This window comes from Anoplophora glabripennis, unplaced genomic scaffold (assembly GCF_000390285.2).
Source record: "Anoplophora glabripennis isolate ALB-LARVAE unplaced genomic scaffold, Agla_2.0 scaffold71, whole genome shotgun sequence".
Taxonomy (NCBI): Eukaryota; Metazoa; Arthropoda; class Insecta; order Coleoptera; family Cerambycidae; genus Anoplophora; species Anoplophora glabripennis.
Genome location: NW_019416239.1, coordinates 136,163 through 154,779, shown reverse-complemented (window position 1 = coordinate 154,779; position 18,617 = coordinate 136,163). Strand labels below are relative to the sequence as shown.

General features: G+C 32.9%; 1 protein-coding gene across 1 annotated transcript in view; it reads left to right on the top strand.

Annotated features, from left to right (window-relative positions):
* Positions 1–18,617, top strand: part of LOC108917618 (neuroligin-1-like) — a 289,285-nt gene that overhangs the window by 187,390 nt on the left and 83,278 nt on the right. The window contains exon 6 of the mRNA XM_018724323.1: positions 2,806–2,957. Coding sequence (XP_018579839.1) covers positions 2,806–2,957 — 152 coding nt within the window. The remainder of the gene's footprint in view (positions 1–2,805; positions 2,958–18,617) is intronic.

Sequence of the window (18,617 nt, the reverse complement as noted above, 5' to 3'; positions counted from 1 at the left end):
TTAATCGCCACGGTAGCGCAGTCGGTCGAGAGTGCGGTGACAAGCATTTCTCGGGTAGGCTTCCTACTCTGGTCCGGGTTCGATCCCCGATGTCGGCACTAGCAATGTCGATGGATAATGGGTGTTTGTCCGCGTTTTTTCAAGTGTAGCCCCCTTCCGCACAAGCCTTTGGCTTTTGGATTTGGGGGTTGTCTCATTTCTGTGGTGTGTTTTTTTTTATGACTAAAGATGAAAGGAATACACAAATAACATACCTATACGAATATTATTATTATATTATTATTATTATTATTATTATTATTACACTAAAAAAACATTTTATTAAATTAAAAAAAAATGTGTGTGGCAATAATAATATGTGTGATAGTTTATCGTCCAAATTTAAATAAAATAAATTTTCAAAATAGAAAAAAAAAAATTATTTTCCAATGACGTCCTACAATTTTTGACGAAAATGTAATCTGCGTACCTTCTATCTAGATTTACGCTATTGGTTAAGACTTAATTTTTTCACATTCAATTATATTTTATCGATGTATTGTACACACATAATTTCACTTCAATGTCTTCATTTCTTCCGCAGAAATTTAGAGATACAACTCTTTATATTAAGTTAGTTCAATCAAATTAAATTTTTTTTATAAAAAAAATCGAATTAAGTGAAATAAAATAATGTTCTTCAATACCAGAAATCTGGCAAGCAAAGGACATCTACTTTATGGGATATCTGCTTCAACTACCATTGAATTATACTAGCAGTACTTAATAAACAGCTAATAATAAATAATTGCCCAAAACGAAAAACAAAATTATTTGTCTAAGGTCCGGTACTTTGAGTTTCGGTTAAGACTTGATTAACTAATCATGTGATTACTTAACCAAGGCTTAACCGAAACTCAAAGTATCGGAGTTAAATATAATTAATACAGAAACAGATGATAAACCTGATATATTGACATATTATCTGATATATCCAACGTGATATATTGGAATTGTTAAATAATGTAATCATTCAAAGAAATATCTTGTATTCTTGCTGTTCTATCAACACCATTGACAAAGATTAATCACGTAAAGAAATATTATTTTCTGTTAATATTTATTAACTGCATACGAGAGGGGACAATCTAATGAATCAATCATTGGTAAAATGTGGAAACAAAAAGATCTTTTTGTAGCAGCTGTTTTTTTGCGGATTAGTCTTTGTCAAGGGTCATAACAGAACAGCAAAGGTACAAAATATTTCTTTCAATGATTACTGATTATTACTTACCAATTTCAGTATATTAGGTTTGTGTTTTTGCATTAATTATAGTTAGACATACTTAGGTATAGTTTTGTTTTGGACAATTATTTATTACTAACTATTTAGTATTGCTGGTATAAGTCAATGTAATCGTGTAGTTGTCTTCTGCAATATCAACAGTTATAATTGTTTCCTGTGGGGTTTGATATTCTTTTCATATCGATATTTCTGGTATCGAATAATATTTTTTAAATTCATTTGCTAAGATTTTTTAGAAAAAAGTTGTGTCTTTTTGATTTAACTCGAACCTTTAAAATAGTGTAAAAAGTATACTTCTTTGCTTGAAAACCCAGACAATATGATCTTGAAAACAACTTTATATAGCAAAATACTTTTATGTTTTTTTGTGGATTCTTGTATACAGGGTGGTCCGATTTTTATGCAGGAAACTTCGAGGGTAGATAGATCTCATTAAAATAATATGTGTTTGTCTTATAAACATAGGCCCCCATTTAGAGATACAGGGTGTTGAGGTTTTAAAAAAAATAGATTTTTTGTTTATATCGCACACTATCTCACAGGTGGTGTAGAAAGGAGTGTAAATAATGTTGTTGATGTGCTTACAAATTGCACTTACTTTTAAACATAAACAAATATTCTTGTAATATTATCGTCAGTAGTGTCAGCCACAAGGGGATTGTATTGGTATGAATAACTTGAGAACGGCGAATCTTAGGGAAAAAATTAAAGTTACCTTTTTTACGTATTTTGTGTATTAGAATATAAATCAGTTACAATGACATATAAAAAATGCAGTGGCGTAGGTTTTTTTGTAAAAAAGGGAGTGACCCCTATCCAGTTGTACACCACTGGTTGAACCTTTAAAGCTCATATTTCAGGAAATGTAAAACCTACTATCATACATTATATGTACCAAATTTTATTGATATCGGTTAATAGATTCCGGAGATATAAACAAAAAATAAATTTTTTATGACAACTTCAACACCCTGTATCTCTAAAACTGTGCCGGTTCAGACCTATGTTTATAAGGCAAACACGTATTATTTTAAAGAGATCTATCTGCCCTCGAAGTTTCCTGCATAAAATTCGGACCACCCTGTATACTTCATTCACAATCGGTTCATTTTCGTTTTCACTAATAATTTTGTATAATGTAAGATAAAGATGTTATTTTTACTTCATAAAAGTAGTTTAATTTAGGAAAATGGTCTTGTTAAATATTTTTTTTTGTTTTAATTAAACACATCCTGCGTTTTGAATTTGTTGAGTATTTCTATTAATAACCTCAGTCCAAATTCCTGTTTCGTGACAATTAATTGGTAATTAGGATTTAGTAAGTGTTTCCATGTATTTAAATGAGCGCTTAGAACATTCCTACTGCGACCCATTTGCAATTTAAAGCAGATCCATCAAGCGCGGCGGGCTATCCGCATATGAATCAATCCCGAAACTCCCAACGTAAAAAACTCCCGATGCGTATTTTATTTTTTATGGACAGTGTTATCCCAGTATTTATTTTCTATTTTCATTTCCAGCGGCCGGGCAGCGTGCGAGGAGAGGACCTGCCGTACATCCTGGGTTTGCCCCTGATTGGGGGCGGCCCCTTTTTTCCCCACAACTACAGCCACAGCGACGCTGCCGTCTCCAAAACTCTCATCCATTATATCAGCAATTTCGTTAGGAAGGGGTGAGTCATGAATTTATATCTGCGTAAACAAATTTTTCTATTATCTCCAGCTTTGCATTCCGCCGCCTTTGTTGAGTGGTAGGTAATTTGAGGTCGAGAGTGTATGGAAACATTTATTATGTTTACGAATCGGATTTTTTCATGTAAATTACAGAAAGATTGATACAGGATGTTATTGTTTTCAAAAACAATTTTTTATATCTTTATTATTTCATAAAATGAGTTAAAATTTTGCGCACGTTCTTACGCAATACCATAAAAAATCGAAGTATAGCGATATGGGGTGGCAGTGTATACTACCCCCAACAACTTTTTTTCTACACTGTAAAAAAAATTCACTCAAATTTCACTCAATTTTACTCAATAATGTATCAATTTCGGTCCACACACGATTGAGTAAAGCTATTGCATCAGAAATGCTAACTATTAATTGAGTGACTTGACTCCATTCTGAGTATACAGGGTGTTAATGAATAGGTGTTACAAACGGATATGGTATGTAAAAAATCCAAAAATAAGTGCAGTTGACACAATAAACACATGTCCTAAAGCGGCTCATTTTCGAGATACAGGGCGTTGAAATTTAAAAATAATAAACTATTTTTTCCTGTAGCTCCGGTATTAGTTAATATTTCTTTATCAAACTCAACAGACAGATTTACTAGCTTAAAGGATGCATAAATATGGCAGAAACCATTTATTGGCTTCTTCTAGTGGCGTGCGATAGGTGTCGTTTCACCTTTTATCCCCCCTAAATTGTGCGGCACTGTACAAATATTAGTTTTTCGTATGTTTTTGAATTTGCTAGTATTTTTTACGTAAATAATGTATACTTGTTAGACTTCCATAAAATGAGTATTATCAAGTTATTAACATTTACATTACTGAGGTCACCTTATGCTCCAAAAACTATGTTTTTCTATGCTATGCTAGTTTTCGAGATACAAAAAGTTAAAGTTGTTTAAAAGGTATTTTTATTTTGCACAAAAAAATTACAGTAAATGCTCAAAATTACGGCCACCAGTAGCGATACAAGCGTTAATTCTTCGAAGCATATTTGTGTACATTCGGTCAAAAGTGCCAGGCGTCGTTTCGATCTCCTGCGCTGCAGCTAGAATGCGTGCTACCAAATCTTCTTCTGACTCAACAGGAGTTTCATAAACTAGACTCTTCATATGGCCCCACAAATAAAAGTCAAGCGGGGTCATGTCTGGGGAACGTGGTGGCCACGCCATAGGTCCTCCACGGCCAATCCATCTTACACCGAATTGTTGATTAAGGTGATCTCGGACAACAAGCGAAAAGTGCGCTGGCGCACCATCATGCTGCAGCCACATTTCCTGTCGAATGTTCAATGGCACATTTTCTAATAATTCTGGAAGTACTTGTTGTAGGAACGTTAAATAAATAGGACCTGTAAGACGATTTGGAAGAAGGTGCGGACCAATTAAGCGCCCGTCAATTATACCAGCCCAGACATTGACGCCAAACTTCTGCTGAAATCTAGTGGAGCGAATGGTGTGAGGGTTTTCTTCAGCCCAGACATGGTTGTTGCGAGAATTAAAGATCCCTTCTCGTGTGAAGGATGCTTCGTCTGTAAAAAGCACAAACCGCGGAAAATTTGCTTGCAACTGACACTGTTGAAGAAACCAATGGCAAAAGTTTAGTCGTGGCTGAAAGTCGGCGGGAGTTAAAGCTTGAACCTTTTGTATATGATAAGCGTGAAGCTGTTGCTCGCGTAAAACTTGCCAAACGCTTACATGGTTTACATGCATATTCTGAGCAATACTTCGACTGCTGGTGGATTGGTTTTCTTCTATCCTATTAAGAACTTCTTCTTCGAACCTTATCGTTCTGCGGTTTCTCCTTACCCCGCAGTTAACCCTATTTGTTGTAAAAGTTCCTGTTTCCTGCAACCTGCGAAACACTCTTCCAAATATCTTATGTGAAGGGGTTGGACGATTTGGAAATCGGATTGAGTATAACCGACGGGCAGCCCTGCCATTACAACGCGCTTGACCGTACATTAATATCATGTTTGCATAATCAGCAGAAGTATATTCATTCATGATGTATGAATGTTTTAAACGAATGGATAAAGATATCTATCTAATAATTAAAACTTACAAACTAAACTTTACACTAAAATAACAATAATAATTAAAAACTGCCTCGTTTCACAATCGAAAATAATTTGACATTAAAATACAAGTAATGTCAACGGCAAATGTTTTTTTTCCAACATTTTAAACTTGCTTGAGGAATACGGAAACCTTGAATGTTTTGTATCTCAAAAAGAAAAAGCGACACATGTATGCATTTACTAAACAATTTCGTGAAAAATTTACTCAACATGTCACTTTTTAAAAATTTTTGGTTTTTGGAGCATAAGGTGACCTCAGTAATGTAAATGTTAATAACTTGATAATTACTCATTTTATGGAATTCTAACAAGTATACATTATTTACGTAAAAAATACTAGCAAATTCAAAAACATACGAAAAACTAATATTTGTACAGTGCCGCAAAATTTAGGGGGGATAAAATGTGAAACGACACCTATCGCACGCCACTAGAAGAAGCCAATAAATGGTTTCTGCCATATTTATGCATCCTTTAAGCTAGTAAATCTGTCTGTTGAGTTTGATAAAGAAATATTAACTAATACCGGAGCTACAGGAAAAAATAGTTTATTATTTTTAAATTTCAACGTCCTGTATCTCGAAAATGAGCCGCTTTATGACATATGTTTATTAAGTAAACTGCACTTATTTTTGGATTTTTTACATACCATATCCGTTTGTAACACCTATTCATTAACACCCTGTATAAAACCAATTTAGAGTTGACTTTTTCTCTAATATGATTTAAATTTAACTATTATTGAGTAATTTTTTACTCAGACTTGGTCTATATTCTCTTTAAATGTTAATTTAAATATCATTGTATTAAAGTCATAAACTAAGCACATAAACTGCCACAGTGGTTTCTACACAGGTTTTAGAGACAATATTTTAGGTCTCGATTAAAGGAATTGGTGAACTGATCGGATGAATAGATTGCCATAACCTATATTGTACGTTATAATTCGTAATTATAGATAACAATTTAACTATCCGTTTATTTAACCAAATATTTATCGAGACTTAATATATTGTCTTTAATTATTGTAATTAAATCTCTGCAATTTTCACTAGAATAACCAGATAAATCGATACTTATTCAACTCCAAAGCATACCATATGCCATACTGCTATCCACCACGCCACAGTCACGAGATAATCTAATGGGACGATGGGAAAAGATAAAGACAATGCATCTGGATATGAAAAAGGGTGAGATCACTCAGTAATAAGGACATTTACTCTGATTTAGGTACAAGTGCACCAAATACGAGTTTATGTGAAGAATTTATTTAAGGAGTGAAAGTACTCAGTTTTAGTTTAAATATAATCACAAATGAGTAAAATGAAATTGCCTAATATTGAGTGAAGATGTACTCAATAATTTCACTCAATGGATACACTCCGAACTTTTATTGCTTTCACTTATGCCGATTTTTTTACAGTGTACGCACGCCTATGATTAAGAAATACTGTTTCTGAAGTGAATCGTTTATTTTTCTAATTTTTATATCTTCCAAAATTTTGATTAAGAGCAAATTTTACGAGATTTTGCATCGTCTTTGGATATGTGATATACTAGGTTTACTTGATGGTACGTAACACGTGTTGTGTCGTGTTTAATTTATAATACACAGTTTATCAGCTGTCATGTAGTACTGCATTGTATTAACACGTGTTAGCACATCACTTGACAACACAACACAGAGTATAAGCAGAGTTATACTGATGTCTATATAACAAAATAAAAATTAAATGCAAATTTGGCGAATTTTTAATATTGGTAATACTCCGAATAAGGTTTTTAGGGAAAGAAAAATTGGATTGTCCGGAAAATTCAAGAAAAACTAAGTGCTTTCTATGGGATTTTTGTTTGAGCTCAAGACTATAACTCACGATTCGAGCGATGAATATGCGTAATTGTTTTTTTTTGTTTTGTTCGTAATGGCACTGGAAAAGTTTTCAGTAACAATTCGGTACAATTACAAACGAAAATTGGAAAACTAGGAAAAAATGCAAAAATCATAATTTTTGTATGCACTCTCGATCATAACTGACAATAGGAACGACATACATATTTGGTTGATTCTTTTATTGTTTTGTTCGTTATGCTACCGGGATGGAAATAACTCAATTGAATGTTTTGAATTGAAAAGAAAAACCATTGGCGAACTTCTGAATGTACTCCTGAAGCGCGTATTGTGTCTTTTTTATGATATATTGACCATCGGGCGATACGAGGTTAGCATACAGGGTGTAATAAGTTTGACTGACATTACTTCCGCATGAGATAGAATATTCATAAATGAACAAAAAAGTTGTATATTACAGGGGCGTGAGATTAACAGTTTGCAAAATACAGCGACTATTAATATTGGAGAGTTTCATCATACCGTGACAATGCTATACAGCTGATGCACTCCACGTTGTGCACGCGGCAGACGTCCTACGGAATAACAAAAATGTATATAACTATTATTGTGAAACAATTAGTAAATTTCAAGACAATTGTTTTCAAGTTTTTAAATAAATAAAATAAAATGTATCGATTTCGTAGTATGAAGATAGTGTTGTGCTTAAATTTTTTGCTCGAAACAGGAACTTAACTTTTAATCAAATTATGAATTTGAAAAATATGTACTTAACTAAAGTACCCAAAGATTCACGTCGTCCAAATAACCATACATATTCAAAATAATTTAGGTAAAAAGCAAAATTCAGTAATTTTTAAATGCACAAGTACAAACCAAACTACAATATATGCTCAAAATGTCCACCACCACTTTCGATGCACGCACGACTCCTTCGAACACAATTTTCGCGCACTCGCTGGAAAATACTCGGATTTATCCTTATTTAAACACCTCAAGAAAAGGAAATAATGGTACGCAAAAAACGCTCCAACACGTTCGAATTCCAGATACCAACTGAATTGCGTATTGCTGGTTGCTGAACAGCTTAGTGACTCGTGTTAACCGCCGCGCCGTTGTCACATTGCTCGATATGAATTTTATCGAATTTTAAATTTATTACAAGCCTAATTATTTTTTAGAATTAAGCATAAAGGAGTTAAAAAAGTAATAAACATTGTATTTTATGGTATTCTGTGCACGCAGTTTTGTCAATATTCCTTAAATAATCGAACTTTTGTACATCAAGTTGGAGGTTTTGATCACTTTTTCTCGGAAATGGTTGCGTTTAGGACCGATGTCATATAAGGTTTTTTGTTTATTTTATTATATTCTGCCGTCTGTTAAAATTAAGGCAGTCAAATTTCTAACACCCTGTATGTTATGACATGCAAATAATGTAATTTGTATGTAACACGTCGCCACGCTCATCTTTTAAATCAGCAATTTCGTTAGGAAGGGTGAGTCCAGGAATTTATTTCTGCGTAAATAAATTTTTCTATTATCTCGGGCTTTGCCTTCCGCTGCCTTTAGCTGCCTTTTTTGAGTAGTATGTAATTTGAGGTCGAGTGTATTATGTACACATTTATTTCGTTTGCGGATCGAGGTCTTTCCTATAAATTACAGAGAAGTTAATAATACGTAAACAAATGAAAACGTGCTTCAATGAGAATGGTACACATTCCGAAACATGTTAACTGATCTAATAAAAAATTGTAACATTGAAAAGAGAATAGCGCTTAGGACACAATCATAACAGGTTTCAAGCCAATTTGTAACTCTGTGATGTCAAAAAAGTGAAAAATATCCCTCTTCGGACGGACTTAAAGGATAAAGAAGCAGTGCTAGCTATTATTATTGCAGCATTTGTTCTTGGCAATGAGCCTATAAAACACTGACATGTTGAAATAAAGTTCATTGCATTCTTGAAATTTTTCAATATCAGGAAAATATTTAACAAGAACACCATCTGATGTTTCAACAAGATTGCCAAATAAGTTAGTAATGTGCCAGGTTATAATACTGATCATGTTATTTTAGTACGTTGTTCTAATGTACACTGTAAAAAAATTTCACTCAAATTTCACTCAATTTCACTCAATAATATATCAATTTCTGTCCACACCCGATTGAGTGAAATTTTCACTTTATTAGTATGAGTACAACCGAGTGCAACTATTGAATCAGAAATGAGTGAGTTTTACTCAAATTCGAGTTACTGCAAACTATCAATTGAGCGACTTTTGACTCCATTTTTAGTATGCAAATCCAATTTATAGTTGGCTTTTTCTCTAATATGATTTAAAATTTAACTATTATTGAGTCATTTTTAGTCAGACTTGGTTTTTAATTAGGTAACTAAATATTGATTGCAATTGCAATAAATGATTAATTAGGATATAGGTTAGGTGTTGAAATTAATTTAATTCGGGGTACCTCCTCCTGTCCTGGCTGAGACTTGCCAGCTGAGACCCGGCGCCGCCGCGCGCCAGCTAAGTCTGTGCTCCTGGTGATCACGCTTTTCTGGAGCATCTAACGGGCCCCTATCATTCAGTAATTAAAACATTTACTCTGATTTAGGTGCAAGTGCACCAAATATGAGTTTACGTGAATAATTTATTTAAGGAGTACCTCTATATTTGAGTGAAAGTACTCAGTTTTAGTTTAAATATAACCACAAATGAGTAAAATGATTAAAATGCCCAATATTGAGTAAAAATGTACCCAATAATTATACTCAATGGATTCACCCCGAACCTTTATTGCTTTCACACACACCGATTTTTTTACAGTGTATTAATCTCCTTATTTTACACGGAAGAACATTAAGCAGCTTAAAAATATATAGATACTTTCAAAACAGGAATTAATAATTTATCTTATGCATATGAGTAACATTACTTTATTCAGAATTTACCAGTCATGAGTTTTATATAACCGCGAACAATATCATCCAAGTTGCACGTTTCGCTCTTTCTCTTGATGTTGTTTAGCATTCAGAGTGCCAAATTTTAAAACCCCTAAATTAATTTTCTCTTTCTGCTGTACCCACCAAAATTAACACTTTAATCCGTTCTCATAAATAAAATGCCTCGAACAAGGGCTAATTATTCTCTTGAACTCTTGTTCATTACCCCCCTATTCAATATCAGGCATGGGGTATTGTCCAACGGGCAATATATTTTTTAATAATACACAGCGAAGGTCGCTTCACCAAATTGAGTTGTATATCCGGGGCAAACAGTGCGCGGCGTCATATCAGGAAATGAACAATAGGTATTAACATTTGAAAACCTGAAGCTATGTAGGTAATAAAGTATCTGTGAGTTTTTTTGGACGGGATAGTAAAATTAAAAGTGCTACCTGTACTGGTCACATCGTCTTGTTAAATATTTAATATTTTTATTTTGTTACAGTAAAATAAAAAAATCCTACCATTGAATTAGTCTTAAAGGTGATTTTTTCGATTTTATATACTTATGAACTTATACAACGCCAAATTGTTTCGTGCATTTGTGTACAAATGAACTTAACTGTGCTTAAATTGCATCAACTAAAAATCTCTTCAGTGTATGAGTTATATAAGTTTTCTCCAGTGAATAAGACAGTTTTCAAGCTGAAAATACATTCAGAATAGGGGAAAAAGGCATATTTTTGCTTCTTGGAGTTTATCATTGCATTTTCTGAACTTTACGCACCTGTAGAATATACAGAAATTCGCGTACGGTACTATAAACATAATCACACCCCGTAGAATGCTTTTATGAAATTATTAACACATAATAATATCATAATTATTGAATATTTTTACAAAATTATCAACAAAACAGATGTTTACATGGATGTTCATGTTTACCGTTTTCTCTCTGAATAACGAGGCCAAAAATTAAAAGAAACCTTGTATTTCATCATTTTTATAGTTTAGATGAACTTTCTTGCTTTTCTTACTAAAAGTGCGACTTCTTGTCTATAAAACGCGTGCCTTAAAGATAAAAATATCAAAATTTGTAAATGAATAAATATCAACTGTGCCTCAAGAAAAATTATCAATACTAGTGACGTAGATAGGGGTAGTTTGAAGGATATACCTAATTGAAGGAAAAATATGTAAAAAGTGAAAATTTCTTAAAGATCCTATTGGCATTGAAAATCCCAAAGTATAATACCAAAATAGGTGTACCTATCAATTGAAAAATCGATGTAATGTATATTTCAAAATATTAACATGAAACAAATGGATTACTATGGCCTTATTACAATTTATTTGTCAATTTTTTTGTAACGAGATATCAAACAATGAAATTGCAAATAGTTTTATTAATTTAGAGCAAATTAAACATAGGTAAATTACTTATTCTTTTAAGTATCGATATTTGGTAAAGTTTAACAATAAAAATAGATTAACAATAAAACAGGTTTGACATTAAAAAAAATTAAATGCAAATCATAATTAATTAGCAATTTTTTTCTTAAGTTCTTAAAAAACAAAAAATTTGTTATTCTAATAGTCAGTTAAAGCTACCTAATAACCTATTATGAATTAATTTGCTGCCGTATTTTACAACAATGAACAGTTGTTTAAAGACTAGGTATATAAAAAATTCAGAAATCAAAAAACACAATTAAATAAATAAATAAAATGTTATAGTGAAAGTTGATATTGCAAGCCATTTTCTTATATGCATTACGTTATATGTCAAAGAAATTTTGCAGTGTTCTAAACAAAGCTCCAATATATTGTCGAACGAGATTTGGCACTTCTACAATTTTTGTCCATACTCGTAGTTGTCGATATAAACTTTGCCTTTTGAGGATCGCTAAAAATAAAAATCGAAAAGATTCAGGTCGGGTGACCTAGCAGGCCAGTTTACAGTTGTATCTTGTCCAGGTTCAATCCATCGCCCACCGAATGTTTGAGTGGAATGTGGTGTGGTGGTGCACTACATGCATAAATCATAGATGTCTTCCAATATTCAATGACGCATCTTCTAATGGATCTGACAAAATATGTTCTAAGAAATTTAAATACTGAACATCCTTTAAACATGGCGGCAGCTCAACAAGGCCTAATAAATGATCATCGACAACTCCATTTCCGATCTTGTGACAAAAATTTAGTTTAGCATTGTTATTCTAACGCAAAATTTCGTAAATTTTTATTAAGTAATAGGGCCGTAATTGTTGTTTTGTGGACCGCGGGCTTTGAAACATTGATTCAGCAGCAATTCTTGTTACAATTGTGTGTGGATTTTCTTCAACGGTATTGAAAATGGCTTCTTCCACATCTAGTCTTTTTTGACTGTGAACGAGCGTATTTTCCAGTATGAGCCCAAAGCTACCTCTTCAATTGCAACAAAACTACTAAGATAAGGAACTATACCATGAAACTTTCAGCATATCGCCTGGTTGATACTAAACAGTTACATTTATATTATTCATATCCCAAATGTCTGCCAATTCATTTAAACTGTACTGAATATAGGACATAATGCCAAAAATTTCTATAGTTATTTGATATCTTGTGGCAATTAAAATTCATTTTGTCAAATTATAATGCAACCATATTTACGTAATTTTTTATGTTAATACTTTCAAATTTAATTTTGTAGTTTCATGTCAGCTCCTTCTTAATTTTTCTAGAAAAATGTACAACCTGTCAATAATCGATTAGTATAGGTATCTTTTTTTATGTATTAGCTTTTGGGATTTGCAAAACCCTTATAATGTTTAAGAAATGTTGACTTTTAACCTATGTACTTAGTTTTCCGTCAATTATATCCCTCGAACTACCCTTATTTTCCAAAATAACAATTTCAAAACCCTGTATCTAGGAAACGTAAAGTTAATGAGAAAACGTTGTATGAACTAACCCCACAATTTTACCAAAAGGATCTGCACACTGTATAATAATCCTTTTAGTTTATTATCATATTAGATAAATTTCTACATCACAAAATTTGTTCTCTTTTAAGTTTTTTCCTTAAATTAATGCTGAGGGCAATTAACCCATTACTGTAATGACAGATAAAATAAAACACATCTTTAACATCATGCTACAATGTCAGGCCGTTTGACTAATAGATGAAAAAAGATAAAGGGTAAATATACTAGGGCATAATTTTACGTCAAATAATGACCTCCTTTTCGCCCATATTTATCTAAATTACTTTTAAAATGAAAGGCAATACCTATACTGATAAATCTCCCCCCAGTTCCTGTATCAAATTTGAGACATTTATTTACGTTGTTAGGGTACGCAGGTCGTCACGTAGTTAGATAAAGCGAGGTATGCCTTCCAGAAGCCATTTCAGGCCTGTAAATGATATATGCCTTTGGGGGGCAACCTTGACTTGCCTGCCTTTGGCGAAAAAAACACTTTAATTTAAACACATGACGTGGGGGATTTATAGGTTACTCACATTCTCTCCGTTGCTCACGCTTTGCCTCATCAGAATACAATAAAAAAAGCTATACGAGTGTCTCCTTGCCTTTAACTAAAACAGTTTGCTTATTACTCATTTCAGGTCTTAATTATTTATTTACTTATTTTATTTACTGTATTTTCTTAAAATAACTGACCATACGTATAACCCCTTTTATTTTATCGTTACATTCATCTCGATAGGCGGCTTTACAACGATATTCTGATTGTTTATAAATTCATTTAGAATATAGCTGTTTTGTGACTTAATTTAGTTTCATGTAAAAGCTAAAAGAGCTAACAGTTTTCGGTTGATTAGGGTTCTGTATATAATTCTATTTTTTCGGCATCAGTATGAATTATTTTATAGTTTATCTGGATTTCAATGATAGCATTGCTTTATGGCAATCAATTAAGAAAATCCATATTTAGATAGTCACTAACTTCTGTTATCGGTATATTCGGTAAGTCATATACAAAACTGTTAAAAAATATTCGTTTAGTATTATAGGTTGCTCAGATTTTTTTAATACATAAAATGACAATGCTAGTTGTTTTTAGGATTTTTTTGAAGATTGTGTAAAATTATAATATATCACTGCCAAATTTCAAATACCTATTCCTATTAATTTCCAAGATACATAAAGTTCAACATTATTCGTCTGTTTTTTTAAATATCCATCTTCCAATTTGGTTTCAAATTGGTACCATGGAAGAAATCAAGACAAAACTAAAGATATGATTTACAAAACATTCACCGTCGAAAAAAGAATCATTGCTAACAACACTCTTTTGTATCAGTGACGAACTCCAGCGGAATATCGTAAACCCGTAGCTAAAGTCTGGTTACGCTTAATTACTAAAATTTTTCTTTTGATTCTTTTTAAGATACCGATTTGAAATTAAATTAATTACATTACCTAAGGTAAAAGATTAATCTTTAACTTAGTTTACCTTTGGAGAGACTAGGAATAAATACTTGAAATTTAGGTATATGAATATGCACGAAATCGAAATCGACTAGTGAGTATTTTCTTTCTAAACAAATTTGCTTTTGATATTAGGCCAATCAACAGAGGTTCTGTTTGTGACAAAAATACTAGTAGCAAACGGACTGTGCCATCATATAAAAGACCATTAATGAATTTTTTATAAACATTTTTATGCAAAAAACGCGTTTTTTTTTGGTTTTTAGAAACCTAAACTAACGAAGCAATCTGAATGCTATAAAGGAACAATTTGTAGAGAATAGGAATACGAACAAAACGAGAGGCCGATCGATCCGATCGAAACGAAGAAAACCCGGAAAAGTCGGAAAAATTAGATTTTTAAAAAAAATTCATTACTTCGTCATCACAAAGCAGGCGCTGTCGGACCATTGGTTTTGGCACAATTGCAATTTAAATATTTTGGTGCACTATTATGCAAAGTTTCTGGATGCATTGGAGGTGGTACGATTTTAATTTTAATACGTTTACTACTATCGAACGTACTGACATGGCGATAGTGTATGGTGCCGCAGGGGAAAATGCCCTTATAATAGCGGTAAGTTTGCATCTTTTTTGTTTGTCGTAATCTAAGCTATCACTTACTAAAATAATAGTAGTCTTTTCTGTAACACCATGTACTTTGTTTCTACAAACCTCTTGTCTGGGATCGCACATTATCATTTACAGTGAAATAACTAATTGAATTTTATGTTTATTTTTCCTTTTAATTAAATCGAGAGGATTGTATTAAACTGGCCAAAATTATTAATTATCGCATTAAAACATTTTATCTCTTCTGTGTGTATTTCATACATTTTAATTTGGCAACACTGATTTGCGCAAAGGCTCGACTCTCTGTTAAGTTCGGTTCGGCAAGCATACGCTGATGTTAATCGAATGACATGACATTTTTTGACCAGGACCGTACTAAGATTTATTTCTTCGCTACAAAATTGAAGTTCAATTTTCTTGACAAAACGTGGATATATGAATTTCTTATATGCTTTTTTATTGCATATATTCCTAGGAATTTGCATTTTATTTTTTGTGCACTAAAGACGCCACACTCTATATAGTCTGCAGTTTCTCTACAAAACAAAATTTAATTTCCTTCATATTTCTGGCAGGCCGAGCAACTACAATCAAAGATTAATATACAAAACGGCAATTAACGAAAATATGCTAAGACAGACTTGGGACAACGACCGCACCATTGTGACTCGGGCTTTTGTCTGTTGTCTTGCTCCGGGTATCCGAGATACACCATAATAGATCATTATAAGTTTAATTGAAGATATTCGGCTCATGCCGTTGATGTCTGAACGTCAGATAAACCATAGTTAACTATATAATTACTTAAGACGGGACTCTGATAGCAAGGCTTTTCCTCGATCTGACACTAAATGGACCAAGTCTAAGACGTTGTAATGCTCAATACACTTCCTCAGTGTCCTATTATGACATAATTAATTCTGCACTGTTCTGAACTTCACTGGGAACAACGAGATCTTTGTTAATGATCGTCTCAATTTAAGCTACAAGTAGTCTTTTAAAAGAATAAACCGGAAATATGTCCTTGAATTTATTTCATAGCAAATTGAAGGTGTCAAAAAATGTATATTAAAATACTGATATTGATTGATTTCTTTTGATGTTTTGGCAAAATATTTATCGGCTTCCTGTTCAAAAATGCACATAATGTCGGATATGTCGATATAGCAATACCATGGATATTAATGTTTAATCGATTCAATCCATACATTTTTGTAATGCCATTTCATATTTATCTCTTAAGATTTTGGTAGTATTTGTCTGTGAAATAAAAACATGTGCCGTACGCCTAGATACTACGAGAATTATAACTTTGTGCACACATTTATAATAATTGCTGTATAGAACCTCGCAGAAAAGTCTTTGCGGAATGCTCATGTCCCTTTGCAGCACACAAATATGTGCGTCGTTTTTTTATAAATTATCTAGTCTACGCACAGCAAGTGTGGAAAAGTATTTTGAATAGCCGTAGAAAAATATATTTTAGTTGCATATTTCCAGAATGCACAGTTCTCGAGATAAGTAATAAAACCATGTGTAGATAATTTTTGCTAAAAAATTCAAAATATCTTATTTTGTATTGAAAAAAAAAATTGAAATAAAAGAAATCAACCTATATATGACAACAAAATCATTATTTCAGAAACATTTGCGAACATAAATTTACGTATATGAAGTTTAGTTAAAAAAATTACAATTATATGACTTAAAAATAAATAAATAATTAAATAAATAAACACTAACAAATACTGTCACTATCATTATTATAACTAAATATGTAACATTTAAAGAAAATCACAAGTTTATCTTATATCTAGATACTTATTATTCACTAATTATTAAATATTAAGCATCGTCCATCGACACATCAGTGTTGAAAAGTGAAAGATTCCAGACAAAAGTTTCTATTTTGTAATTTCACGATAGTGATAGTGTAATTTCTATATGAAGTAAAAAATAAGAATAGCGTGCCGATTAACTTAAATCGAGATTCTTATTTCTTACTTTGCTTAATTTTTCAGTTTCTGCAAAAACTAGTTTTACAATGAACCGATAAAACAATGTATTTACTATTTCCGAACGTGTCGTTAGGGTGTTAGTGTATGGTGCAGCAGGAGAAAATGCGCTCGTGGCGATTTGGTTGTACCGGGAACGATGACCACAACGTAACCCCTCATGTGCAAATACAATCATACAGTGCATTCAGCGGCTACGAGATACGGGAAGGGTTATCCCTCAAGGAGAAGGGCGTGGTCAGCAAGTGAACCTTAATGTTGAAGATGCAGTTTTGGAAAATCTTGACGAAGACCCCACAATTAGTACTCGACGACACGCACAGCAAGTAGGAACCTTATCTCGTACCATACATCGCATCTTAAGGCGCTAGCTGTTGCACTCCTATCGTCTGCAACCAGTTCAACAGATTTTACCCCCGGATTGTGATCAACGAATGCGTTTTTGCAGATGGTTTTTACGGCAATGATCCAATCAAGTATACTTTCCTGCTTATGTTTGTGTAACAGATGTGGCGACATTTACCAATGATGAAGTGAATTTCCATAATATGCACATATGGGGCGATGAAAATCCTCACGCGATTAGGGAAACTCATTTTCAACATCGGTTCTCGGTAAATGTTTGGGTTGGAATAATAGGCGATGTACTTGTGGGTCCCTATTTCTTTGAAGGACTACTAAATGGATCAACATATGCTGACTTTTTGGAGAACCGGTTGCCTGAATTATTGGACGATATGGCATTACAAGTTCGGGCTCGCATGTTTTATCTTCAAGATGGGGCTCCTCCACACAGTACTCGAGAAGTAATGATACTTTTGAATGAAATGTTTCTCAGCGATGGATTGGACGCTTTGGTCCTGTGCCGTGGCCACCTCGGTCACCCGATCTAACTCCAGTGGGTTTTTTTTGGAGTCACTTGAATTGATTGGTTTACAATACTCCAATTGCTATGGTGGAAAAATTGCGAAACCGTATACTTGAAGCTGCTGACACAATTATGGGAATACGGGAATAACTGGAATTTGGAAAAATATTCGCCAAAATTGGATGCGTCGGTGCCATGCGTGTATCCGCGCTAATGGGGATCAATTTCAACATTTTCTCTAGAAATGGTTTTATTTCATTTTGTTCCATATTTTAATGTAGTTTGTTTAGTGCACGCAGTTGGCAACTACAGATGCTTACGGATGTGGTTTTGTTTGCGAACTGTTGCCGTAACAACAATGCGTTTGCAAGATAGTAATTACTATTAATTATTATAACAAGAAAATATCAGTTTTTTTTTAAATATCGAATAGAAGTATCTTTCTATTTTTCAACGACGATTTGTTTACGCGGCTGGTCTACAGCACGTAACTCATCGTACAACACACGGACAGGACCGTTCCAGAGAAAATATTTTGATCCATAATTGAACTTTAATTTTCGAAAAAACAACGCCAAAATAGAACTTTTTCTTGTAAGACTTCTATAGCAAATATCATAAGGAAGCTGTAGTTTATTTTTATAGATTATACACGCCACACCTTGTATAGAAGCAATAGAATGTTATCTGAATGGACAGCCCTATCCTTTGATTTACATGTTATGCTATATATTTTTTTATTTCTTGTCCATAAGAAAATAAGGTTTTTATTAAAATTATT